At 42.5% G+C, this 26,311-nt stretch overlaps 1 protein-coding gene across 2 annotated transcripts in view; it reads left to right on the top strand.

Moving 5' to 3' along the window:
- The window catches only part of ncam1a (neural cell adhesion molecule 1a), a 218,333-nt gene that overhangs the window by 139,999 nt on the left and 52,023 nt on the right, over positions 1–26,311 (top strand). For both annotated transcript variants that reach the window (XM_061803331.1, XM_061803332.1), the window contains exons 2-4: positions 21,497–21,571; positions 24,422–24,631; positions 24,700–24,843. In XM_061803331.1, the coding sequence (XP_061659315.1) occupies positions 21,497–21,571; positions 24,422–24,631; positions 24,700–24,843 (429 nt within the window). The remainder of the gene's footprint in view (positions 1–21,496; positions 21,572–24,421; positions 24,632–24,699; positions 24,844–26,311) is intronic.

The following is a 26,311-nucleotide window of genomic DNA, read 5'->3' as shown; positions in this document are numbered from 1 at the left end:
GTACCCCCCATCGCACCATCCAACAGCAGCGTGCCGCAGTCACCGCTTCCTCCTCCTCCTCCTCCTCCTCCTGCACTGTCTATTCCTATCCTCCTCTTTTTACAGTCGTGCGTCCATCCATACATTATTGAAGCAGTCGAGAAAAGGGTGTAGGGGGTAAAAGAAAAGAAAGTTCCTGCGTGAAGCTGGATGTCAGATACATTTTTATTTTTATTCCCCCCCCCCACCGCCTCCCAGTCAGGTGGTTAAATAACATATGCATGATGAGCATTATATACACTGTGTGGTGGCGGTTGCGCAGGGGAGAAGGGGATGCGGAAGGTTGTGTGGGGAGTGGGGGGCGCGGGGTGCGTGGTTGGGAGATGGGGTGCGCAAGACGCAAGATAGGGATCATCAGTATGCCAAGTGTGTCACTGGAAAGACTCCCTCCGCTGAAAGATTGAATTTTGCAGTGAAACAAGACCGAGTGGAAGGGATGAGAAGCATCCGGTTTGAATGGGTGCTGTTGTGTATTACTGTAATATTGTGCTGTTCCTGTTTTTTATCATTGTTGACAAAGGCATAAAATGCATATTTTTTTCACAATGTGAAATACTTCCCAAATGTGATTATAGTACACCGCGTACAGCTTACGAGACGCGCCACGCATACGCTGCTGGGCCAATGGTGAGTCTGACATTTAACATGGCGACCAGGGCACATCCTTGCAATCTGATTGGCTTCCACTTGTGAGGAAAAAAAATAATAATAAATGATTCCCCAATTTAGACGTGTAAAGTATTTGAAGTCAACGGAGGCAGTACTTGATAGACTGCACTATACCCAACAACAATCGGCACAACCACTACTAATTTATTTTTCGGCAGCCAGAATCTCCCGTCTCACAAAATTCAACCCTAGCTGTCTTGAAACAGACGCAAACGACGAGGACCAACCACGATATTGTTATTATTATTTTATTGTGATAATAACATCTGAAAGAGGCCGTGCCAGCTTTTACCGGAATACGTAATGCGTCCTTCTTGTTTTCCCCACTTGAAAGTCACTTTAGTCCTTCTTGAGGATCCGTTCTGGAGCGCCACGATGGATGAGATGCATAGTGGTGCTTCCTGGTTATCCTTTTGTAGCGGCGTTGTCATAGTTGGACTCTCCTCGACAAACAACACCTGAAGTGGGCTGCAGGGACCCCGTAAATATTGATAGGTTCCAGATTCACCCCCCTCAGGTGAAAATCTGCATTTTTACATTTCGCGGTCTTTCTGGCATCAAAAATGTGATACGCATTTTTTTTTTTAAACAGCTTCAAGTTCCTCATTTTCCCATCAGGTCACTGTTAAAACTCCCTCCACCGCATGATAGCTCAGGATAACCTTTTCGAGACATCCCACAGTTTAAGCTTGCTTGGTGACTTTGATCCCGGGGGAAGGAACAGCTCAAATTTGGCCCAATCGCTCAGTAAGTGCGTTTCCCATTTTTGCCACCCTCTGAGTCCACTTAACTGATTTTTATCTGGCTTTTGTCGACGAAGAGCAGTGCCGTGACAGGATTCCTCCTAAGCAAGATAAATTCCTGTAAGGAGCAGATAGAAGACAGTCCGGTTAAAATTGAATCTGTTGGAAACGAGGTCCTGCTTCTCTACCGCTTTGCGCCGCCGACCGGCCTGATAACAGTCCCTGACCAGCCATTATTGCGGAAGACGCTCTCAAGCCGGGGAACGCGCCCCGCCAAGCGCAGGCGTCGTCCCTTTTCCTGTGTTCCTAATCACGTTCATTGGGCGGCGGTGAGGCAGCAACGAAAAAGTCAAGAAAAATGATGGACTTGTTGAGACGCTCGTGAGAATTAGTCAGCGTATATTTCATGGGCAACGCGCGGACGATTTTTGCTCACGTGTCGTCACTGTGCGGCAGAGTTTGTGGCCGAGGTTGAGACGCGCCGGGGTAATAACGCTAATCTTAAAATGGTGCTGCCGCGCTAATTACGCGGCGGCGTGTTGAGGGATTATGCGGCGGCGTCTCCCGGTGTGAATAAATAATGGAAAATTCGCGGCGCACTTTGACAACGGTGCTGTCGGAAGTCACTTAAGTTCAGTCGCACGACGAGAATGCAACTAAGTGATGAACAGGCTTTCATAGCTGCCTTTATTTTTTTAGGCGAATCCTTATAAGGGATCATCAAAGTTTGATTTCTGCCCACATTAAGTGGTCTAGGCTGAAAGGCTTTGAAATTTCGAGTCACCCAACTGCTCCTCATTGGGGTCTCATTTGGGAAAATTCTCTAGTAGGAGTTAAAGTACGACGAGCTCTGGAACCTGCACCAACATGGCTGTTTCGAATTAAATTTGACAAATTCCTGTTCAGATTCTGGCTTGGGTGCTTAAGACTTTTGTGCGTTCTATTATGGTAGACATGTCCACTTGGTTTCTTGAGGATCAATGAAACAGATGTCTTGGAATCATTTTGTCCAATTTTCTGAGAATCCACAAAATTACCGTCTCTAAAGTCATGCTCCACTCACTTTAGTTGGAATACAAGAAAGCCTTACCAAAACCCAAGCCTCACCCGCAGTAAAGGATTCGAAATAGACTGCGTCGGACTGGGGCTCATTGGGGAAATTTTCATAGCAAAGATTTATTATAATGGGAGATCCAGAACCAAGATGGCCAAATTGGAGACTTTCCTGTTCTCTTAAAAAGCTTGGATGTTTGGATCCTGTCCACTCAATTTCACGTGCATTGTGTCACAAACCAACGGTGCGATAGCGGACCCAAAAGCAGGACTTCGAGGCAGAGGCATAATGTTCAATGTGGTTTATTCCGGAAAGTGAGTCATACACGGTGTGGCAGTCCCACAAGGCAGATGCACATAAACGCTAGGCTAGGCGGGATCCAAAAGATGACTATGGGGCAAACTAACAAACTCACCAGGACAGGATCAAACAAAAGGGCACAAAATCTCTGTGACTAGGGTTACTCTGACTTACACGTAGAAGCGGAGAGTCGCACAGGCAGTGAATGCAACTCACTAACGCAAGGCAACGAACTGGCAAATGCCAGTGACAAAAAGTCCAACTTAAATTATTTTGTCTAATTACAGTCCGAATGTGAAACAGCTGTGACCGGTGACAGGTGTCACCGCCCGGACCAGCGGCCCAGCCTTGCTCATGACACATTGGTGAAATTGACATCTGGGAAGAATTTGTTCCAACTTTCAGAGAATCCTCAAAATTATCGCCAAACCCTGACGTCTTATTAGTTGTCATTGACAAAAATACTTCATAATGCGGAATCACTTGTTTTGTCTTGGACACATGCTTCTGATTAGGGCTCCTTCGGAAAAATTCCCTTGTCGGAGTTTCTCTAAGTACAAGCTTGGAATATGCCCAAAATCAGCCACACACTTTTTTGGCAATGGGTTCTTGAAAGCTTTTTTGTGTTTTGTTGTTACACCGTCCGATTTCATGTCAACAAGTGAAGTTTATTTTTTTTTTCCAGCTTTCCCAAACAGCACTACTGAATAAGTCTTCGAGCACAGGTGTCAAACTAAAGGCCTGGGGACCACATCCGGCCCACCGCGTGATTTTATGTGGCCCACGGAGGCAAATCATGTGTAACAACTTCCACGATTTTTGCTCAAATCTGCACCAAAATTTCCCAAGTGATAATATTGCAATATTGCAAGCATTCTTGTGTTGCCAAACATCAACAATAGTTGGAAAAACCCCTTCCCTTGATTTGTGAAACTACTTCATAAATTCCACGTGTAAATATGATTAGGCGGTCAGACATTTTTGTGATTTCGCAGTCATAACGGCCCTCTGAGGGAAACCGGATCTGCAATGTGGCCCATTACAAAAATGAGTTTGACACCCCTGTTTTACAGGGTTGTACATATTTGCGACCCACATAATATACCATTTTTCATCAGGACCGCACATGTTTACAAATATTGGACATTCCGATTCCTATAAATTGTAAGTAATTTTAAATAAAGCATAAAGATGATCATTTTTGATCAATTCCGTCACTTCACTCAACCGTATTTGGTCTTGCTGCTCATCACCTCGCTGTGGAAAGTGCTTTATAAATTCTTGCCTTTCCCTGTTGCTTTTTATTTCATCTTTGACCTTGAATCTCCATTCAGGCAACTCCAAAAAAAAATTCTAAGGAAGGAGAATTTGGAGGAATACCAAGTAGGAGGAACCTACGGGAGATAAAGCGATAAAAATGAGTGGATGAAAACTCCACGGGCCATTTGAACGTAACGACGGCGGCTGTCCGGATGGAAGCGCGAGAAATATCTGCGGTTTAAAAGGAAATGTTCCATACAAATCTGTACACGACAGGTCTATTCTCTAACATGGAAGAATATTTGTGGAGAAAATCTGTAGGAGTGAAGAAGAAACCCTTTAAATTCAGTAAAACCATCAATGAAATACCTCAGAATGTGGAAATATTATGGACAATTGCCTTTTTAAATGGCTTGTATACAAATAGTTGGATCTCTGGAGTGCCTGCCCCCCCCCCCCCCCCATCAAGCGTGAGATTGCACACCAAAGTCAACCTATTGACAGTTGCCTTTTTCCATAAATCGGTCTGCAAATAAGCCCTTCTGAATTGCTGCCACGGTAAGCTACACGTATAATATTCCGACTTTGTCATGGAGCGATGCCTCCATAAGCGACAAAATAACATGCTTTATTTGTGCACTTTGCGCTCACTTTTTTTTAGACTTGGCTCGACAGGTTGCCCCACCCCAATGGAACTCTCCTTTTGACAGCATGGATAAGACATTTGACCTTGTTGGGAATAAAATCCAAAAGAAGACCATTAAAAACTGCTTCAAACAAACAAAATGTGATTGATTTTTTTTTTTTTTTTTTTTGGGGGGGGGTTCTCGAATGCATGATAAAGACCACTTAACTGCAACTATTCATGGTCTATTTACCCGTAAATAATATTTTCATTTTTATTTATTTTTCAAGTGCTTGCTGTAAGACTTAATAGTTTCTTGTTGCAGGAAAATATTTGCATTTGTACATGGTTAACTAAGTTGATTCAGACCTGCAGTGGATTACCACTTAACAAATACGGTAGTACTGTGTCATAAGTACTGTCAGGATAAACAAAGAATATTCACCATTCGTAGTACCCTCGTTATTAGCTATATTAATTACACTGATTACTGCAGTACATTTAACAGAGGACCTGTAGCTCAGTGGTTAGAGCACTGGTTTGGTAAACCAGGGGTTGTGGGTTCGTATCCCACTGGGGCCTCCACTCCCTGAGAAGGGTTGCGTCAGGAAGGGCATCCGGTGTAAAAAAAAATTGTGCCAATCATATATGTGTGTGTTCATTTGAGATGACACGCTGTGGCGACCCCGAAAGGGACAAGCTGAAAGAAACTACACTGCAGTACATTTAACAACAATGATGTTTCATTTTGGGCTAATTTTGCTCCAAGGTTTTGGTCAGGGGTAGGATTGGGGATTAGAACTATGTCCCGGTTAGTACTGTTGTCCCACTTATTCTCTCTGCTCAACACCTTTATCCCGTTTTCTTTCCAGGAACCCTCTGTCCCTTTTCTCTCCAGCTAAAACCAACCGGCAGAGGCAAACTGTAGCCTCACAGAGTCTTGGTTTTGTTTGCAGTTTCGTCCTTCAGGAGCTTTTTTTTTTTTTTTGCCCTCCGTGGCCTCGTGCTGCTCGTATGGTATTCAGTTGGTTTTCTTGCAAAATGTGAGAAGTTGGTACTTGTCATGCTCAATGGGTAAAGCACCTTGAGATAGATTCTATTGTAAATCGGACCTATAGATGGAACATTGAACGGCGTTTGGGTTATTCGGGGGAAGGTGGATTGTGGTGAGGTTGGGTGGGTGTTTTTTTGTGTTAGGGTTAGCGCTAGTGGGATTAAGGCGGTTGGAAATGTGCTATATTAACGCATAACATAATACATTTCCTATCCAGAAAAATCCCACTTCAAAGTTTCCCACAATGCACTACTCGGGAGTCTGTGGTGGACCTTCGGTTTGGAGACCGCACGTTAAACGCAAAGGGTCTTTTAAGACCATTCCCCTTTGCTTCGCAGTCACTTTCAAGCCGTCGTGAGTGTTAACTTGGCATTTGGCATAATCGCAAGTTGTTTTGAATGGCCGGCAACGTCAGTGGACACAAGACAGGCTGGGTTGCTTCTGTTGTTCTGGTTTTCTCGATTCTTGTCCTGGCAGTTGGGCCACTGCTGCGGGATGTGTCCTGAGGTTCCCCCTTTATGTTGACAGGTAGGAGTGCGCCCTTCATCCCAAATCTCCTCCACACAATCAGCCACCGCCGCTGCGCAAGTCGCAGCAGCAACTCTGACTCTCCTGCTGTTGAACAGGAGAATTTCTCCTCTAGATTAGTGTCACACAAGCACATTATTAAGGCTCGCCTGATCCCGCTGCACTGCGGATAGTCCCACGGAACATGAATTCGCTCAGGAAAAACAAGAAGCGACGGCAGCAATCCTGCAAGTTAACAAAGCCTTTAATAACGAAAGCCGGATATGCCACTTTTTATTGAATATTTCAGCTGGCGACCCACTGGGGAGGGTTTCCCGTCCTTGTTTATTTGGATTACACCTCCCTCTTTATGATTTACGCCTGACAGTGCACAACATTCAAATTATGTGCTACAAGAATGATTGATGTCGGTGACCATTGAGGGAGATATTAAGTCTGATCTCCACTTGCAGTTGCTGTCAAATCTGTATGCAAGCGTTGTCGTTCCCTGCAGGTGGCCGACTCGTACGAAGCCATGAAAGCACCGCGGGAGCTCCGAGTCGGATTCTAAACCGTCAATAGCAGCCGAAGGACGCTTGGGTTTGGTCGATGACTGGCTAATGAAAGGTTTCTCTGCGGTTGCTTGTGTTGTATTTATTAGCACCGACAGAAAGAAGGAAGATATTACCAGGCTGATGAGTAGGTGTGACGTGATGACTGATAGTATTGTAAATCACGTTTGTCTCGGGCTTTATTCTCAGAACCAAATTCTTTGTGAATGTAATGAATGCAACTGACCTTTTGATTGACCAATCACAGTGCAGGACACAACCTGCCTCGAGGTTCAACAGCTTTCCTGAAGGAATTTTAAGACAGATTTTTGGTAGGTTGTTCAATACATTTTTTTATTATTCTAAAAGGTAATCAGCACAGAGAGTTGCAAGATCTGGATGAAAAAAAAATGGTCACATTTTTGCATAGCCATTTGGAAAAACAGCAAAAACCAAAGTAACCAAATATACTGGTTTTACGTCAGAGTTCCTTTCCTATATTGTTGAATGTCACCTGGATTATGACATATAATAAGTCAGAATTTGTGAAGAATGACTCATAAACATGAAGACTTCCAGGCCATCAATGAAATAATGGTTGAATAAAAGCCCACAAGTAGGACCAGAACTGAGCGTGCCTTCTTTTAGCGTGTCATCACATTCTTATGCTAGTGCGCAAACTGCTGTACTTAATTTTGCAACTTTGGCAACCTTGAAATGTCATATGTTGATACCGTTATAAACCAAAGACTGTGTTCCCCACAAAATTAATAGTATGACCAATCTTAACCAGCAAAGTTAATGAGAATAGCTCCGTTCTCCTGCTTGTCATTGTTGTCTTGGCCTATTAGCGTCATATTAGCGTAATTTGTTTCACATAATTTCCTTGTATCCCTTTGATATGGTGGATGTAAACTTCAAAGGCACACCGCACACCCTCCCGCCTGCTTCTCTCTGAAATTGACCTTTTACAAAAATTGGATAGTATTTAGGCAGCAGTGTGACAAAAGCAAGAGTGCACGAAAATAACTGGTCTATTTACTGTACTATCTATTCTGGGGCGTGACTGAAAAGTCTCACAGCAGCCAATCCCAACTTTATTTGGAGAGGGTCTGCGTCCTTGCGATTCACTGACATCCACCTCGGCTCCTCCATTGATGTGCAGGTGACATTTCCGGTGGTGTGTGTGCGGTGTGGCGAGTCGGAGTGGGGGGTGTGAGACTGGCAAAGCCAGTATGAGAAAAAAGCGCAAAACCTCCCATAGGCTAGAAAAACGATTATGTGGAGAAAAATAAGATTCGGATGGATTTAAGGGTAGCCTCTGCGCCGTGTCCAATCCTGTCTGAAGGCTCAGGTTGATTCGCTGGACATTGTCGGCTTTAGCACCCGCCGCTTCCAAGACGTCCCATGTGTCACAGGACGAACCCAGAAGCAGCCAGTTTGTTTGAGTTGCTAAAGTATTCCCAAATGATCAGCTCTGATTAAAGTCAAGCAACAGTTGACATATTTCAATGTAGTTTTTTTGGATATTTTTTTTTTTTTTTAAATACAGTGGCACCTCTGTTTTTTATCTAATATGTTCTTTGGCCAATCTCGTTACTAAATAAGTGTTCATAAATTGAAACACCATTAATCCGTTCCAGACCCACAAAAAAATGTTTTGATACGTGCTTTTAAGAAGGAATTTTAACACTGTATTATGAGATATCCACATAATAAACCATAATAATAGAACATATAAAAGAAATAAACTCAGAAAATCACACACACACCGCAATATTCTCGTGATTCGTCTCTTTAAGGTGTGGGGCCGAACGAGTGACATCAGAAGCTCCGACTCCAGATCAGATTGTCCGTTTACCACATTAGTTAGTTCAAGCCCATCTAAAGATCGCGCGTACTTCAGATTTTGACTCCCGACACAAAGCAAAGCATCCACCAAATGGCACCTCCGAATTAAAACTAAGGATTTCGACTATCAATGAACCACTGTATCTTTAAGAAGAAGGTCCAAATAGAATTAGTTCTGAAAAGACAGGTATGAATTGACTCATTCTCTACAGATGGTAATTTGGCCTAATATCATATTCGTATTTTGGTCAACAAGCTAAGAATCCAAATGCAGTCCAATCCAAATGGATTTATAGAGCACATTTCAAAACCACGTGGTTGGCTCAAGTGCTGTGCAAGTTGTTTAAAACTTACAGGATACAAAACAACAGAAAATAAAGCCAAGCATGCGTTCTTTACCCTCGACTGGTTGCCAAACGCGGCACATATAGAAATAGAGAATTATTCAAACGCAAATTCACAGGGCCACTGAGTGGGAACTGAACCCTTGCTGCCTGCTTCAATGTTAGGCGAATATACCCGTGTACTATCAGTGATGAAGAAAAACAATAAAACAAAACAAATTCAAGACAGAATACCACATTAATAAATACATTTCATCATGCCAGCATTATAAGCTATTAATTCAATGACAAGACCAGTAGCCTCAAACAAAAGGCCAGCTCACAAAAGGGTGTTCAACTGAAAAAAATGGTGTGTGATTTTAAACTCTCCTTTCCCAGTGTCTGATTGTGATGCAGATTTTTCAGTTTTAGAATTCTTTGATAGAGCGAGATGCTGCTGGCCTTAAAGAAAGAACGACTCCGCAGCCTCTCAGATTGAGTTCATTGTGTCGCCCATACCTGCTCTTATAGATAGCCGGGTGAAATTGAATCCGCGTTCGCCGAGCGCCTGCCCACCTGTGCTCAACAGCATACCAACTCGTGTCTGGATGGAATTGCCTTTTGGAAGAAGAGACAAACGATAACCACTTGACTTGTGGGTTGGGAGAGTAGCCGAGATGCCTGCAGGGTGGGAAGGTAGGAGTCGGAAAGCCGGAGAGTGATTCCTCGTTTCATTGAGTTTCGAACTGCTCGCTGCTTAAAAAAAAAAAATTCCACATGGGCCAGTTGGTCAGTATCAACAATCCAGGCAAGGCTCTTATAGATAAGTCACTCATCGCTCTGAGCAAAGATTTTAGTCCATAATGTTAGAGAAGCCACTAAAGTTTGGTGTAATCGCATCGGGTCACATGCTGAATTTTAAGACTTTAAAGGTCCACCCTCTCACAATTTTTACCATTGCAAATAACTTTGGGCAAAAGGTGCGGACTTGTTCCCTGTACATTCATTCATTCATCCATCCCTCAATCCATCATTTACCTTTGCGTCTCCAAGGTTGGGTCATGGGGAAACGCAGTTTAAGCAGGGAGGCCAAGATTTCCTTCCCCCCACCCACTTTGTCCGTGTGTTCCTGGGGAATCCTGTGGCTTTACCAAGTCATTGTCTCCCCAGTGTGTCCTGTGTTGTCCCTACTCCATTTGAGATCGACTTCAGACACCTCAGTCGGGAGGCACCTTCATAATCTGCCAACCGTTCTCTCGACAACGGGCTCGGCGCGCCAGAACCTTCCCAGGCTGACCCGACCCGGCCAACGATCGTCGAACCCTCCAAGTGTGATTGCCTGGCTACAACAACAACAACATAATCTGCAAAGGATCTGTTTAAAAGGAGAAATTGAATGCTTTTTATTTTTCAAACATATATTTTAAACAGATCTCAAGTATCTCATCTCCATAATTATTTCGTCAAAATATTCCAAGGAACAAAACTGACCGCATACCCGAATGTGGTAATCTGTTTTTGACCCATGCTGGAATTATCCAATGAGCAGGCCCAGGCTGCTACTTCTAAACATGGTAGTGATTACACCTAAGAACTGAAACAATAATTCTGTCCATCTGAAACGCAAACTGTTTTATCCCTTTTCAAATTGTCTCTTCAAAAGTTTTACAGCGAGGAGCTTCAAGTATTAGACAATTTATTAGCTCGCTCAATCAACATGGGTTATTTCCCAGCCATCAATACGCTCTTGTGCTTTGGATCACGTAGGATATGTTTACGATCTATCTTTCAATTTCTCCTCTAACCATTTTTTTTTTTGGAAGAACAGATGCCACGATGTGTCATTCTCATAAATGACAGGTGACTTGCCCAGGGCTCAACCCCATGTCTTGACCTCAGTCAGGCGGGAGAGGCTTCATTTTGCATGTAAAATGTGCTACTTTGAGAGATGTCGCTAGTATCTCAGTTCCACCTTACCCCCACCCACCTCTCTCCCTTGTTCTTTTTTGTTTTTTGTGCTGTAATGCCTTAAAAGATGAGACACTATAGCTGCACAGTACTTGGTGGTTACAAAATCAGACAAATGTTTCTTTTGAAGAGCTGACAGCGGGCCAAAATGCTGACTCATTAAGGGGTGTTACATCTTTCAGGATTATCATTAGAAGTGAAGGATCTTGTTCTCTGTGTTCCCAGTGCGTACACTACTTCTGTAAGTAGGTCCACCTGTGACCCGGGGATCGATGGTGGTCGCAAAAGGCATCAGTGTTGAACTCTTGCAGGGCTGTAAACAGGAAGCAGGTATTAAGGTGTAAAAGGTGCCGAAATACACTCGGGTCTCCGCCATAAATACGCCTCTGACTTTGTAGCAGAGCGCACTGCAGTGTGTTGCAGAGACTGCGCTTGGTGCTACATTGAAAGTTATCTAACTTGAAGAACATTAGTAAGACATAATGGTTCCCGAACTTCCGAAGATTGGTTAGCCATAACGGAGACATATTCAAGGTGACATATTATGGAAAACCTGACTTGAATTGCTTGCAAACAAATAATTGGGTCTTGGAAGTGCCTGCACATCAATCAAGTGTGAAATTACACAGCCAAGTCAAGGTTTTGTGAGCTGCCCTGTTCGGAAAATGTGTCTATTAGCGAGCTGGGCTGGATTTTGCTGGACTGCGATGTTAGCGCCCCCACAGCAAATTTCTCCGCCTATCACTTCGCAGCTTGACTCGGGGATGAAGCTCTATCACGTCAAAAGAAAAATGCTAATCAGAGCCGTCACGGTAGCACAGATTAGCTTTAGCTTCAGCTTTTCCGTGATCACCCTTGTCAAAAGTGTCGTGTCCACCACTTGCACGCATCGATCTGTTACACTCACTGACCGCTGTAATTCGTTGACCCGGAGATGAAGTGATGCTTCCGTGAGTAAAAATACCATTGATGCTTGTCGTTGTGACCGTCGGCTATTAATCTTTCTTATCTGGCCCGGGGTGATAATCGACTCCATTGCACCAGACAAGAATGTCCCCGAAAGAGCGGTTGACGCTTTTACTATAATTCTTGATCCCGGGAGGTATTTTGACAAAAGTGTGCAACAGACATTCTATTATGACACCTAGGAATTGTCGTAAATTGTGAAAAAAAAAAAATCTGTTATGTCGCCTTGAATTATTTCCAGGAAACTAGAATTGACTCCAGATATGTGAATTGTGGGTGGGCTGCAGATATTGGATTTCCCCCTCCCCCCATTAGTATGCCCGGCATCAACCGGAGGCTCCACAGTGATTATCAGGGTGTTGAGATGCAGGGGCCCACCTTGAGGTCAGAGGAAGAGGGTGGCTTTCACTCTTTTGCCCTCGTTAGTTAATTACGGTGCCGACTGGCAATTGCACTCGCTTTGCCCTTTTCGCGCGAGCGGAATTCCTGAGCAATTGCGATGTGCAGAGTCTTCCCAAAAAACAGAAAACTTGAAAGGGAATATCAAATATTTGGATATCAGAAATGGGCCCGTCAGTAGATGGTGGCTCACTGTATATTTTATACACAGCATCTATGAGGGAGTCTAATTGAGGTCACATTCGGTTCTAACAGCTCTTCCATTGTAATAATACCTCTACTACTACTACTACTACTGCACTGACATTCTCCTACTCACCATTGCATAGAATGAAGGATTGCTACAATGATATATCGGCATCTTAAGGTTTGCTCCTATAGTTGTAAAATTTGGAGTTTCAGCAAAATTGGGGCGAATAATCTGCCCCAAAATTCAAGCAATTTTGAAACATGTTACAACTATCGTCGTTCGTGATGTCTTGATACCATGCTTGTGTATCTGATTAGACCTCTGACTCTTCTTTGTAAGAGCAATAGAGTTCACTCTGTTTTGTTGTGGTTTTAGTTTGGTAGGTTACTACTTCCTGCTTTTTTCCTGTTGGTTTGGACGACTCTCGTGCATCAGCAATATTGACACGATTTTTTTGTGAACATATTTTGTGTGTTGGTTTTAACTTTCAGCTTTTCATAACCAAAAAGGGTTGCTCCTGTCAAAGCATGTTTCACACCAATACTGTTTTTAAACATATTTTCCCCATTGGTTTTAATTGGACTCTCATCCATAGACCGTATGAACCAAATTTTGTGATCAAACCCTTTTTCTCGGCCTCTTGGCCATTTTAGATTACATTTGTCGTTGATTTCAACTTGTACTTTTTTTTGTACTTTGATAATTATTTGTGAATTTGTATTGATGGGTTGTAGGAATTAATCATCTGTTCATCAAGATTACTTCCGTTTTAAATTACTCGATCCTAATCGGTGGTCTATCGCTTCACGGCAACTATTTCAATGTTCCAGACGATAAGTCTGACCTTACTCACAAAGGTCTTTGTGAACTTGCGATAAACTTTAATTGGAAGGCAGATTCAGGTCAGGTCGTATCTCGATTTTGGCCCGCAACGCGATGATGAGGGTTAACGAGCGAGCCGGCCATGTTGGAATGCTCCCCGAGAACAATAACTGTCAACGGTGTGTTTTCTCAATCACGTTACTATGAAAGGAAGTTGTTAAACTCACTTGTGATGACGATCATCTGTCCAAATAACTTGTTTGTCTCGAGCGGCGCCGCAGTGAAACTTCACACGTTGGCCCAAGTTTGGCAGGATTTTCAGGAAAAACAATGCTGACTATTGTGTCGTTCTCGTGTGTGTGAATCTCCGTGCAGTACTTGAGCTCTTGAGCTGTTGAGCATATTGCAATGCTTTTCGCCGAGTACTATCTTCCTCTGTTTGAGGAGTTGCAATGGTGCCGGACTTGCTTTTGGAGTGCAGTTTATGTTTAATGCCACGGCTGCGTTAAGAAACACATCACACATGGGTGTTACCGAAACTGTCTGTGATGACCCTTAGTTTGGGTCCGTCTGTTTAGAATCAGACATACATCAATCATGTGTCCATATTGGGCGCGCTAGCACTGTTTTTCTGCCACGGTTGTTTTCATTGTGACGTACCCATGGTTGACCATGAAGAATATTTAAGATGCATTTACTCCATTTTCAAAGATCAGTGTTGCCATTGCTTGAACTGCCCACGCACGTGGAAGGCCTCCATTTGCTCGGCCAACACTTTCACGGGCAGTTTACACGGAAATAGTCATGTTATTTATAACATTTTTATACACATTATCCCATAGCCGTGGTATACCTACCGCAAGAGTGTATCGTGGCCGTGAAAAAGCCCAAAAGATATAAATAGGATGCCAACTCGCCAGCTTCCAGTGACATGTCAGAAAAGGCCACGATTTGGTAAAACCGACTGTCAGTCAATCGAGGCGATGCGATCGCGACAGGATGGATGATAGGCTGACGTCTTTTTTTCGTGTTGTTTTTGTCACGTGCTCACGCAATCGACAAAACTGCCAGTGCATCGCATTTGACGCATTGATTTCCCCTGGTGTACGTATTACGTCCCTGTGTCAGCAGAAAATGGCCCGACAATAAATCAAGCAGACCCCTTGCCAAAGTCGCACAACAACATTTTTACAGATTTTGGAACTCATTGCACACATAAGTTGCAACGGATTATAAATTGTAAGAAAATTAAAGGTTTTTAGGTGTGCCTTATACTGCCGAAAATGCGGTATTTGTTATGTATAAAATGGATGGATGCCGTGTCATTTTCAGAACTTGCATTTAGGAAACATTTTCAAATTTCTGGCTTCTTCGTAGTATTTTCAAGTGGAGAAAAAAAAAATGCCCAAACAACACAATTGTTATATAATTACTTCCCTTAAACGTTTTCGCCTCGCTGCCCTGTAGTACATTTTTGGCTGTCCATCATTTCAAGCTGAGCATGAATAAGAAATGAATAAGAATGAGAAATTAGAGAAGCGTTTCTAGTTAAAGCGTACTAAACTGTTGATTTCCTCTAGAGACCTTAGTGTTCCCTCCACTTGTAATAATTCCAGATGACAAGTAACGAGGTCGTAGGGTTTGGGAAGCGATGGCAACAGCTGTAATCCCCACAAAGCACCGACTGCTGAATGACTGAAGGCTGCGAAGAGTTCAGAGAGCTTAGGAGCTGACGCGCCTGTGTCGATTTGATTAAGGCAGCCGAAACCCGCACACGGCGCGCGGAAAAGGCTGCTTAGCTCTTTGTGCCCCGTCTCCAAGTACAGCAGGTTAATGATAAGTGGTGGAGACAGCTTTAGGGTGTAGGATGTGCTCTGAAAGGCTCATTTATTTTGCGTCGCCAACATAAATTGTGTGGGCAGCGATGCTCGGTGCTGGTTGGAGGACGGAATAATTAAAAGAAAATGCTATCTGCATTTTTTGACTTGCGAGTCTCCAGAATAGGTCTAATTGGTTGATGTCATAGTGTAATTAATCCCTTATAAAGCCTGTCTGATGAAATCTTATAGGTTGCCAAATTCTGTCTGTTTTGTATATGAGTTATTCATAACAGTTCAACTAATTGTAAACCACCATGGTTTGATTTCAATACACATTTGGAAATTGGGCCGTTTGGGAGAAAAATGGTGTCAATCCAACCAGCAAATCAAAATAGAGCCTCCGTCGCATACCGTAATTTCTCGAGTGTAATGCGTCCTGATGTATAATGCGCACCCTCAAAGTTGACCTAAAAATCAGGAAAACCCTTCTACCAATGTATAATGCGCACCACCAAATTGCTGCTACCCGTATGCTCAAAATATTGGGAATTATCTGTATTTATATTTCATTAGGTTTGTACTTATATTATTTTTCAAAAAACTGTGTACACAACAATCATTAATAATAATCACTGTGCACGTGCTGATGTAGTGGTAATATAAAGTACGTAGAAATGAAGGCAATGGGCAAATTTTTTAAAAAGCGACCATTTCAATTGTGTGCACTTTCCCGTTTGTTTGTTTTTTTTGTTTTTTTTTTTTTGAGAAATTACGGTTACGTCTTTTGATTGGATTATGGAAGGCAACCTGTAAAATAAAGTGTCCTGCAGGGCTTGACATATGTGAGACATACGCTCGGGCAGCCGGCATTCACTACGCTGTCACCCATGGCTGAGGCTGTTCCGCCTCAGTTCACATCGGCTGTTAAAAGAGAGACAAAATAGCTCAGAGTGTTCCTTTCAACCATTTCTCCACTGACGAGACACAGGCGGTGGGCCAAGAGTGTCTTGAAGTTGTGTTTAGTTACACAAGCAGATCTAAAAATTCACATGGAGGATTTTTTGCCTCAGAACAGAGGTTTTTTTTTTTTTTTTTTTTTTTTTTTTTTAAATCAGCCTCCATGATGGAGCTTTCAAGGTCAGGATTGCAAGCGTTTGTTGTGTAAATGAAGAGTCTTCAAACTTATTTCAATGACATTGATTTCAGAGAAAGATTTTGTGCAATTTATGCAATGCTTCACTAAATTACTGAGCATTTGCCGTTGATTCTTACCTGAAGTGCATTGGTGCAGAGATTGTCATTTTTTGTTTTTGTTGATTTTGTTTTCCTGATATTTGGAAGTGAAAAGGTGACCATGGATGACAACTCAACTTTTAATCTACTTTTGTGCATCTACCAATTACCAAAAATATTGAGAATGGCACAAAGCAATTTGGAGACTCAGTGACTTGCTCAATGGCACCTTGGTTGTCCTTGGGAAACAATTCAGTGCCCCTCTAGCAACGAGTCCAGCCTCCCTAGTCCATAAGGATCAATTGTTATTTATTTGTTTTTGTTTTTGGAGGGGTGAGGGTTGGGAGGGGGGCAAAATCTCTCTCTCTCTCTCTCTCTCTCTCTCTCTCTTCTCTCTCTCTCTCTCTCTCTCTCTCTCTCTCTCTCTGTGTTTTTCTCTCTTTCTCTCTCTCCCAAAACTAGGTCCATACAGAAATTCAGTTGTTTTGGTAGTTCTTAATTGGTTTCTCAGGCAACAGGACAGTCTGTTGTTTAACCAGGCAGGCAGTAGGTCACCTATTCAGCTGACAGCTCTGTTGGTTTTCCGGGCGGTTTGTCATTTGGTTCGTTAGTAAATCAGTCAGTGGGTTAGTCGGGTAGGGAGTTGGTTGATTGGTTGGTTTGCCTGTTGTTTAGTCACCAATTCAATTAGTCAGCATCTGTCGATAAATTCAATCCCGCTGGTCTTGAACTCTCAGTTAGAAGGGTAGTAATTAGTTTAGTTCTTTGGTCGTTCGGTCAGTTGAGTAGTCTGTTGGTTTGTTGGTCAGTTAGTGAGTCTGTTTGTTAAGTGTTTGGTCTATTGATGGGTGGGTTCGTCAATCAGATAGTGAGTTAGTCAGTTGTCTGGTTAGGCAGTCATTTCGTGAGTTGGCTAGGGACCCGCTGGGTTGGTTGCTGTTTGTCTCTTCATTAGACAATTGATGGTTGGTTAGTCGGTTAGTTGGTTAATCAATTACGTGCTCATTTGTTTGGTTAGTCAGTCAAACAGTTGGTTTTGGTCAGCTGATCTCCCAGTCGGTTGATTGATTGAGCCAGACACTGATAAAATTGTCCGTTTGTTTGTAAATAAGTTCCTTCATTAGTGTTGGTTTTGTAAGATCATTGGTACACCTGTAGCATGACAATACAAAGTGAAGAACAGACGTGAGCACTTTGAAGCAGTGATCTTTGGAGCATAGGACACAAACAGAAGGGCCCGAAGATTAGAACAGATCAGATGAGAATACTCGTACGCCAGTCGACAATCATTTTCCGGTCTCTGGGGTTGAGTGCGAGCCACCTTCACTTCAAGCTCTACTTTCATCCCCTTCATTAATGCGCATGTGAGGTGAATGCTTTCATTAAGGAGAATCCCAGAGGGATTCATGAATAGATATTGCACAGTCGCCCTCATTCTCGCAACCCCTCTGAAACAACCTCACACATATTGAACGGATCAGAACAACCTTGGATTCTGTCCCTTTCAGCCGTGAAGCATGTTTAAGAGGTTGTGAACTTTTGTGAGCCACGTACAACCGGTTGAAGTGTTTATTTAGCATACTTAAAAAAAATTCCCTTCCATCGACGGCTTTCGGTGTCAAATATCCATTTTAGCTGGGAAGGCTGGCATTGTTAATGAAGTTGAAAACCGTACATTTAGTTTTTTGTTAAATCTCAGTTTTTCACCATCTTGTTTGAGGTGTAAGGATAGCGTTCAACTGAGTGACCTCGGCCCATTCCGTTTCTGAATTCTGACAGTTTCACTGCTGCTGCTACCTCAGAAGCCAGAAATTTTTTCAGGTCGAAGCTCCACCCAGGATAGCAAGTTGGTAAGGTGGAAAATGTAGCTTTGATGGCTATTGTGTACTGCGTCTGTACGCGCATTACAACTATTCTTTCAATTTGTGATCTCTCTGATCGATGACTTGTATCTGAAAAAACTTTCAAGTCGGGACAGTCTTATTTCAGAGCACAACTGGTGTTCAGTAACTGTCTCAGTCAGTCAATTGTAGGAATGAAATTTACTCCTTGGTTTCGGAGTCGGCGGAGTAACTTTTTAATCGAATCTCGTAGCAATTGGTTTCGCCAAATTCAAAGAGGTCGAGCACAAAAAAAAAAAAAAAAAAAAAAAAATGAATGCAAGTGGTCCATCTACAGGCGGTTGTGTTCCAAGCGTACGTGAACGGAGTGCAAGCATCTCAAGTCTGGCGCGTAGACAATGATGTCTGCACTGCCCTGCAGTGTTTGCTCTCTCGCACCACTTGCATGCTAAGCACCGCTCAGTGACTTGTAGCCTCCTTGCCAAATGCCAGACCCCAATTAAGTGCGCAAACCCTCCTGATCCGCAATAGCAACAAAAGTGCCTCTAACCTAAGGTTTGCAGCAGTTGACTTGATTCTGCCCACTTCCTGTTTGCCTCCATGTCTAAAGTCCATAATCCTCTCCGCCGGAGGATGATTGGGACTATTTACTCACTGGTTTTCATTTGTCCTGACACAAATCTCCTGAGAATTTTTTTTTCCCAGAAACGCTAATGTCTAATCTGTGAGTTATGCCTATATTGTTTACACCCTCAAAAGTTGTTTCAGAATCTTGGAAAGCTGTTAGTTTGTGCAATCGTCTGTCCATGGTATGTTGCATGACTGTGTCTCATAGAATGGATTCTAAGTTGTCCAGCGAACTATGGCAGTTTTTAACGCTACTCAACATCTCAAACTGTGCCAAAAACTGTATCTCTTTTTTGAGCATTTCTTTAAATCAGAAAATTCACCCTTTTTTTAAACTGTAAAATGGGGCATTGTGGTGAGTTCCAACCATGCAATTTTTCCTGTGGCTCAATATATATATATATATTGGCTAGCACATTTTATCATGTTAAACAGCACGTCGTCGTACTTTTTTGGGGTCATGTGAGGTGATGGAAGTGAGTTAACAGTACCTGTGGGAGGGAAAGCACCACGGGCTATCATCTTTCGTCTTTCTTGGCTTTTATCAAGAAAAGTCTCACACGTGTTGGACGCACGAGGCTCAGCAGCTGGCCTGGTTCCTTGGAGGCAGAGGGCAAGTTAGCTATTTTGAGGCTGGAGAGTGAGAAAATGACTCAGGGAAAAGCAATTCTTCTCACACCTTGCACTTGTTTTTGTTGTCTTTAGCACCACAGATTTAATCAGTGGGATTGTCTTTGGAGGGGGTTCACGGTATCTACGCGAGGGTACGAAATGGATACGATGTTTTCTTTGTATCTACCTCCAACCTGAAAATGCAAACAGTACGCGAGGGACCGTTGATTTTTCCATGCATCAGGCACGTTAACGGGGGCCTAAAACTGAATCAGAGAGATACACGTTGAATTGGAAATGTACATTTTTGGGGATTAAACTAACCCAAAGATCATTGAACATGTTATCTCCTTGGTGAAGAAGTTAAAAGTCCTTAGCTGCTTGGTTCAGTTCTGTCTTCTCAGAATAAGATGAGCACTTGTTTGTTGAAATGATTTTTGTGGCTTTTTATAGCTTCCTTTGAGGTTTTTCTTATTTATTTAGAACTGCCTGGTGGGTCCAATCGAATGCTCGCACGGTATGTACTGCACATGGTCCTCAATCTGTAGCTTTGAAACCCTTTCCTTTATATCCACACGAGTGTCTTATTTTGGTCAAGAAGCCATCCCCGTCTCTCTGTGCCGGATCGTAGCGGGAGTTCTTGGGAAGAATTCCCACCAACCTCCTGGTGAGACGCGAGGCAGACTCCCACCTGCTTGTGTGACGTGTCGACATAGCCGAGGCTCAGCGGGATTTCTTTTATCAAACACGAGATCAGAATTCAGCGTGCAACACACACACACACACACACAGACCAATCACAGATGAGAGGTGTCGTAAGGAAGCTTTTGCCAACCAGGTCACGATCAAGGGTAGAGGGAACAAAAAAAAAAAATCACATCATTGGTGATGTCACCCTTAATGACAATTTGCACATTTAATATGCTATAATACTGTGAATTTTGGGGTATTTTCAGTGAAGATGGACATAAATTTGAGTGGATAAAAAAAGGCAGAAGGACCCTTGCATGAAATCAATCCGGAAGTTGTCCATTTTGGTTTCAAGTAGCCATATTGGGCAAATTCCTAGGGTCACACATTCCACTCTTATCAGGGACTTTTCCCATATGAGCCCCAATTGGAAGCAGTTATCTCGAGCAATGACTGGAAAACAACCTTTTATTTTTTTTTATTGTAGTTATGAAAAGGAGTGCGATAAACCAGTTTCTCCTTTTACAGAGACCTGTTGAAGGAAATTCTGTGATTGAGCACCTCACATCATCCTAGCAATCTGCCGAAAGAGAAAAGTGCCCTGGAATTGTTTGAGCTTGGTGCCTTTTATCAACACAGAGAGAAAATGAATCTATGGAGTGCACAGCTAAAAATACTACTAAGACAGTCACTGTGCTGCTTCTTCTTCTTTTCTTCCTCACGGTCAGCGGCTTCACTTTCGCAAGGTCACAGGTACATGTTTCACGAACAACAGAAAGCCGTTGTCGGCCCATTGCAGCGTTGTCACCTTTTATTTGTTTTCCCAGGACTGCCAAGAAAAGCTGTATGCTCGACTAAAGTTTGTCCTTTTAATCTCTCTCAAAACCAGTGTTGCAACTTCTGGTAAATGGACGGTTGTTTTTTAAAAAGTGTCCAGAATTGACTAGAACAGTAAGCTTGAACTAAACAATGTTACGTTTAACTTGACGTTGCGGAGTTTTGGTTGTAAACTTGCGGCTTGAAGGTTTTCTGCTCCACAGAAATAGAAAGGACAGGGACAGATGGCAGCGACTAAGTCAAAAAGACGAAAGTCTAAAACAGCACCATAGATAATTAGGAGACTAGTGATTTATCTCTGCTTATTTAGCAATAAAGTCCCGACAAGGAGCTAATCACGTTTGCTTTTCTGTCTTCTTGCCGGACCGACAACAACATTTTCAGAATTAGAATGTGTCCAATCTGTTGTGTGTTGGGACTGCCAATAATCACAATAAAAAAAGGGTTAGTTGTAGTTGTAGTTGTAGTTGTTTTTAGTGATAGCGAACATTTATTTGGTTTCTTTCTCCTTGCAGCTGCCATCCAGGTGCAGGTGACTCCAACACACAGAGAGATCAGCGTGGGAGAGTCCAAGTTTTTCCTCTGCGAAGGTAAGTGAGCACCTGGACGTTTATGGGAATCATTGAGAATTTGTCCAGTTACCATAAACAAACAGTTCTCACAATTGAGAATAGAAAATGGGGGGGGGAACATGCTCAAGTTTCAGCAGAGGTGCCAAAAGTAGTCAAAATAGTCACAGTTTTGTAATCAAGTTGAAGTACTGATTCAGTTCTTGGGTAAAAAGATTGGTAATTGTGGAAGTGATGATTTTCTCATTATTCCTATACATATGTAATCATCCATCCATCCATCCATTTTCTTAGCTGTTTATCCTCACAAGGGTCGCGGGGAGTGCTGGAGCCTATAAACATTTTTTTTTTAAAACTAGACTGTAAAATGTAAAAAAAAAAAAAAAAGAAGAAAAAAAAGTCTCCACAAAAACATGTTTTTATTTTTTATTTTAATAATGTACATAGTGCTCATACCAAAAAGAAGAAGAAAAATCACCTTCCATGTTGCATGTTGTTGCATAAGAGTTAGGTTGTATTGTTTCGGCATTTATGCAAATAAAACGTCAAAATATTTTCCCACAGGTTGGTTAACGTGAAAAGTTACAAAGAAATCCATAGTTAATGATGACAACTGCATATATGTATAGTTTTTTTTTAGATTTTTTTGAATTTTGCCTGGTTAATATTCCTCCCTGTCACTGCTATCCCTGTTTTTCACCACCCTGAACGAACGCAAGATCTTAATCATTCAAGATCTCAATTATTCGACATCTCAATCTCAGGTTGATTTGACTTCTATATACGTCATGTCTTCATGTTTTGCAGAGGTTGGAAAAAAAAAATGACCAAGCCTATTTTGACAAAGAAAGGATTAAAAACTACAAAATACAGTAAAAGTGAATACTCCAGTAAAGTGGAGATGGCTGAGAACCCAACTTAGAGTCAGCACCGTTCGACCCACCACTGAATGCGACGGACAAACTGAGGTGTCGGTTTGTCGTCTACATGGTATTTGCGTGAAGTCAGTCAGTCATTCCAGACGCCGTCGTTGGCAGATGTCCGTCAGATTACAAGAGAGCGTGTGCGGCCATCCATGCGGAGCGTTTCACCTAACAATTGACAAGGCGTTCAGGATACCACTTCATATTATTCCAACTGCATCTTTGTTGAAATACTCAAGTTATCTGCAGTACTGTCGCCAAAAAGTCTTTGGTTCCGAGTGCCTGGTTGCCAGTGAGCCATTTTACTCCGGAGATCCCAACTGAGCCGGACGTTGTGCGTTCCAACGCCACGTGGTTTTTCTTTCGGTCATCTCCTGCTAGGCCTGTTTCCGAAGAAAATCTTATCGTTTTCCCTCAGCTATTGCTGTTGGCTCCCGCGGAATATGTTTCAGCTCTCCCACTTTGGTTCCAGGAAGAGAAAAAAAAAAGGGATTTTTGCTCCAATTTTCCAAAGCCCTTAAAATATAGGCGCAGGATTTTATCCCTGTAAAATGGTTGAAACCGCTTATTTGTAGCTTTCACACTGCCTTTGCCGCACAGCAGCGGTGTACATGGATATTTATTTGCCATTGTGGCTGCACACCGTGTTAGATCCACGAAGACGTCATTTGGCCCAATTGCTGTCAAAAACAACGGAACATGGAAATAGCTTTTTTTCCCCATTCGCAATACAAGACAACATTTTTGGTACTTTTTCCCCGGATTGTATAAGGTACCAAAGCTGGATAAGTGCGGTTGACTTTGACCCGTGAATTTGTCGGCTTTTGAGGTACCGTAATTTCGTGAAAATAATGGGCAAATTTTTCCCAAAATATTTTCAAAAACTTCATAGAGCGCATTATATATAGGTACGGATGAAGAATAAAAACTACAATCACGTTGAATAGTTGTATACAGGTACATAGGATGGTTAAAAAAAAAAGGCATACATATATATTTCGGTATGATATTCTATGTCTTATGTTACACATTTATATATATTACGGAAATGTGCGCCCTGAATCCTCCTCGGGGAGCTTGCATTTTACGACCGTTCGCGTAGCATGCTTGTTTCTACTGCACCAAAGATCAGACACAACTGCCCATGAGTTTGTTTTAACTCAAACCAAGACAAGAAATGTCGACTACAACGGGTAGTTGTGCAGCTGCTTTTAACCCTCTCTGGACCAAATAAAATTTTGCAGAGAGAAAAATCTGATACTTTCGGAAAATGATACTCTGGACTTAAAATTTTCGATTCTATTCAACCTGTTGCAAATTTGCAACGCCTGCCCGGAAAGGCTTAAAAGAAGTGTGTCATCACTCATGCTGATGACGCCGGCGACCCGATGGAGATGAGTCAGATGTTTTTTTTAAGTCTTGGCCAAGGATGTGTCATGTAGAGGACAAACTCCACAATGCACAAACATTTGATGCACAAATATTAAATGCAAAAAAAATGTTTAAGTTAAACAGCGTTAAATAATTTATTTAAGACTGTAATATGTGTTAACAGTATTAATAAAATGTTATTCAATGATTGAGCATTTATTAAACAAAATATAAATACAGATAATTCCTAATATTTTGAGGAAATTGGTGGTGCGCATTGTACATTGGTAGAAGATTTTTTTTTTTTTTTGGTCAACTTTGGGGGTCCGGATTATACTCGAGAAATTACGGTAATATCAGAGGTGCAATCCGGTCACTGTCCAAATTTAACATTTGAGATCCACTAGACACTTTGATACTGCGTTTCTGGTAAGTCGACGCATTAGAGGAGCAGGAATAGAGCCGACTTTTATTTAGCTATCCCTTTCAAGCAGAACTAGTAAGCTTGAGGCTCTTTTCTTGCCAGCTAGTTAGAAATCATGAAACACATTCATTAAATAACTTTTTATTTCTTCAGTGGTGGGAGATGCGAAAGACATTGACTGGTTCGCGCCCAACGGGGAAAAGATCCTGCCAAACAACCCCAACATCCAAGTGAGCCGCAACGATGAAACTACCTCCACGTTAACCATCTACCACGCCGACGTCGACCACGCCGGCATCTATAAATGCGTGGCGAAGAACGGCGACAAGGAGGCTCAGGCCACGGTCCAAGTCAAGATCTTCCGTAAGTCAACCGGGGCTTTTGATTTTGAGCAGCATGGGATCAATCGGTTTTTGACTTTGTGGTTTCAGAAAAGATCACCTTCAAGAATGTTCCCAGCCCGCAGGAGTTCAACGAGGGCGATGACGCCGACATCATCTGCGACGTGGTCGGGTCGCCGGTGCCTTTCATCCTTTGGAAGCATAAAGGGGTCAGGATCCAGCCCAACAAAGATGGTGAGATAATCCGAATAAAACTCCCTCCAATTCGTCCCGATATGCTAATCACCATTGCTGAGTGACCGGAAAATGTCGTAATTGTGGAGATGCGATAAATAACAAGATGGCGAGATGTGAACCAGTCGTGCCACTTTTACCCACCACTCCCTTTGAAGCCAACGACTCCCAGTTATCTTTCATCGCCTGCCCCTCTCTGGAAAATCCACGCCCCTGTTGAAGGTCTCCCTCTTGTGCGTCACCACACAATATTACAGTCGAGATCACTCGCTCTATGGCCATATTATTGTCTCTGATTTGTAACGTGTGGCAATGTGCGCAACAAATTATTTAACACAATGACTTGCCTTTGAGAGGTGTATACTGTACTCATTTTATTGGGTCTCCTTTCTATTGAAACTTTTTCCAACGTTTTTTATAGCCACACGTTAAAATAATTTAGTAATGAACTAAATAAAAACATAAAACAAGAAATAAAAGAAGGTTAATAAAAGCCAGATGTGGAAAACCAACAAATCGTTCCCAAGTAAAGAAGTGTTGTTTTTTTTACAGGGCAGCGCGGTGGTGCAGCCGTTTAGAGCGTTGGCCTCACAGTTCTGAGGACCCGGGTTCAATCCTGGCCCCGCCTGTGTGGAGTTTGCATGTTCTCCCCGTGCCCGTGGTATTCTCCAGGCACTCCAGTTTCCTCCCACATTCCAAAAAAAAGATGGAACACAAATTAGAGACACTAAATTGCCCCTAGGTGTGATTGTGAGTGTGACTGCTTGTCTCCATCTGCCCTGCGATTGGCTGGAAACCAGTTCCAGGTGTACCCCGCCTCCTGCCTGTTGACAGCTGGGATAGGCTCCAGCACTCCCCGTGACCCTCGTGAGGATAAGCGGCAAAAAAATGGATCGATGGATAGTAGTGTAGTGTTTTTTTTACGGATACTGTGTCAAACTCAAAGCCCGGGGGCCAGATCCAGCTCATCGCATGATATTTTGGGGCCCGCGGAGGCAAATCATTTGCGTCAACTTCCATGATTTATGTGAAAATCTGTACAGAATTTTCAAATTGTCATGTATTATAAATGACAACGTTGAGATATTATCAGCATTTTTGTTATACCAAATATGGATAATGTTTCAAAACCCCATTACACTTGATTGCTGATTTAAAAAATAGTTTATAAATTTCATGTCTAAATATGATGAGGGGATTAAAGATTATGGTTTTTGTCATAACGGCCTTCTAACGGAAACCATAACTACAATGTGGCCCGTGACAAAAATGAGTTTGACGCAATCAACAGTGCTGCTATAATGTTTGATGCGCGTTTCATCCAATGATGCGCGGGCAGTCATGAAAATCCAACCAATGACAATACAATCCGACCCTCCAGGACGGTGCGATCTTAATGAGAAACCCAAGTCCCAGAAAAATAACCAATACATGATTTTTTTGGTGAAATTAATCACAGAATATTTGA

This window comes from Syngnathoides biaculeatus, chromosome 18, assembly GCF_019802595.1.
Source record: "Syngnathoides biaculeatus isolate LvHL_M chromosome 18, ASM1980259v1, whole genome shotgun sequence".
In the NCBI taxonomy this organism is placed as follows: Eukaryota; Metazoa; Chordata; class Actinopteri; order Syngnathiformes; family Syngnathidae; genus Syngnathoides; species Syngnathoides biaculeatus.
Note: the sequence above shows the minus strand (reverse complement) of the source record. Positions and strands in the feature narration are given on the sequence as shown.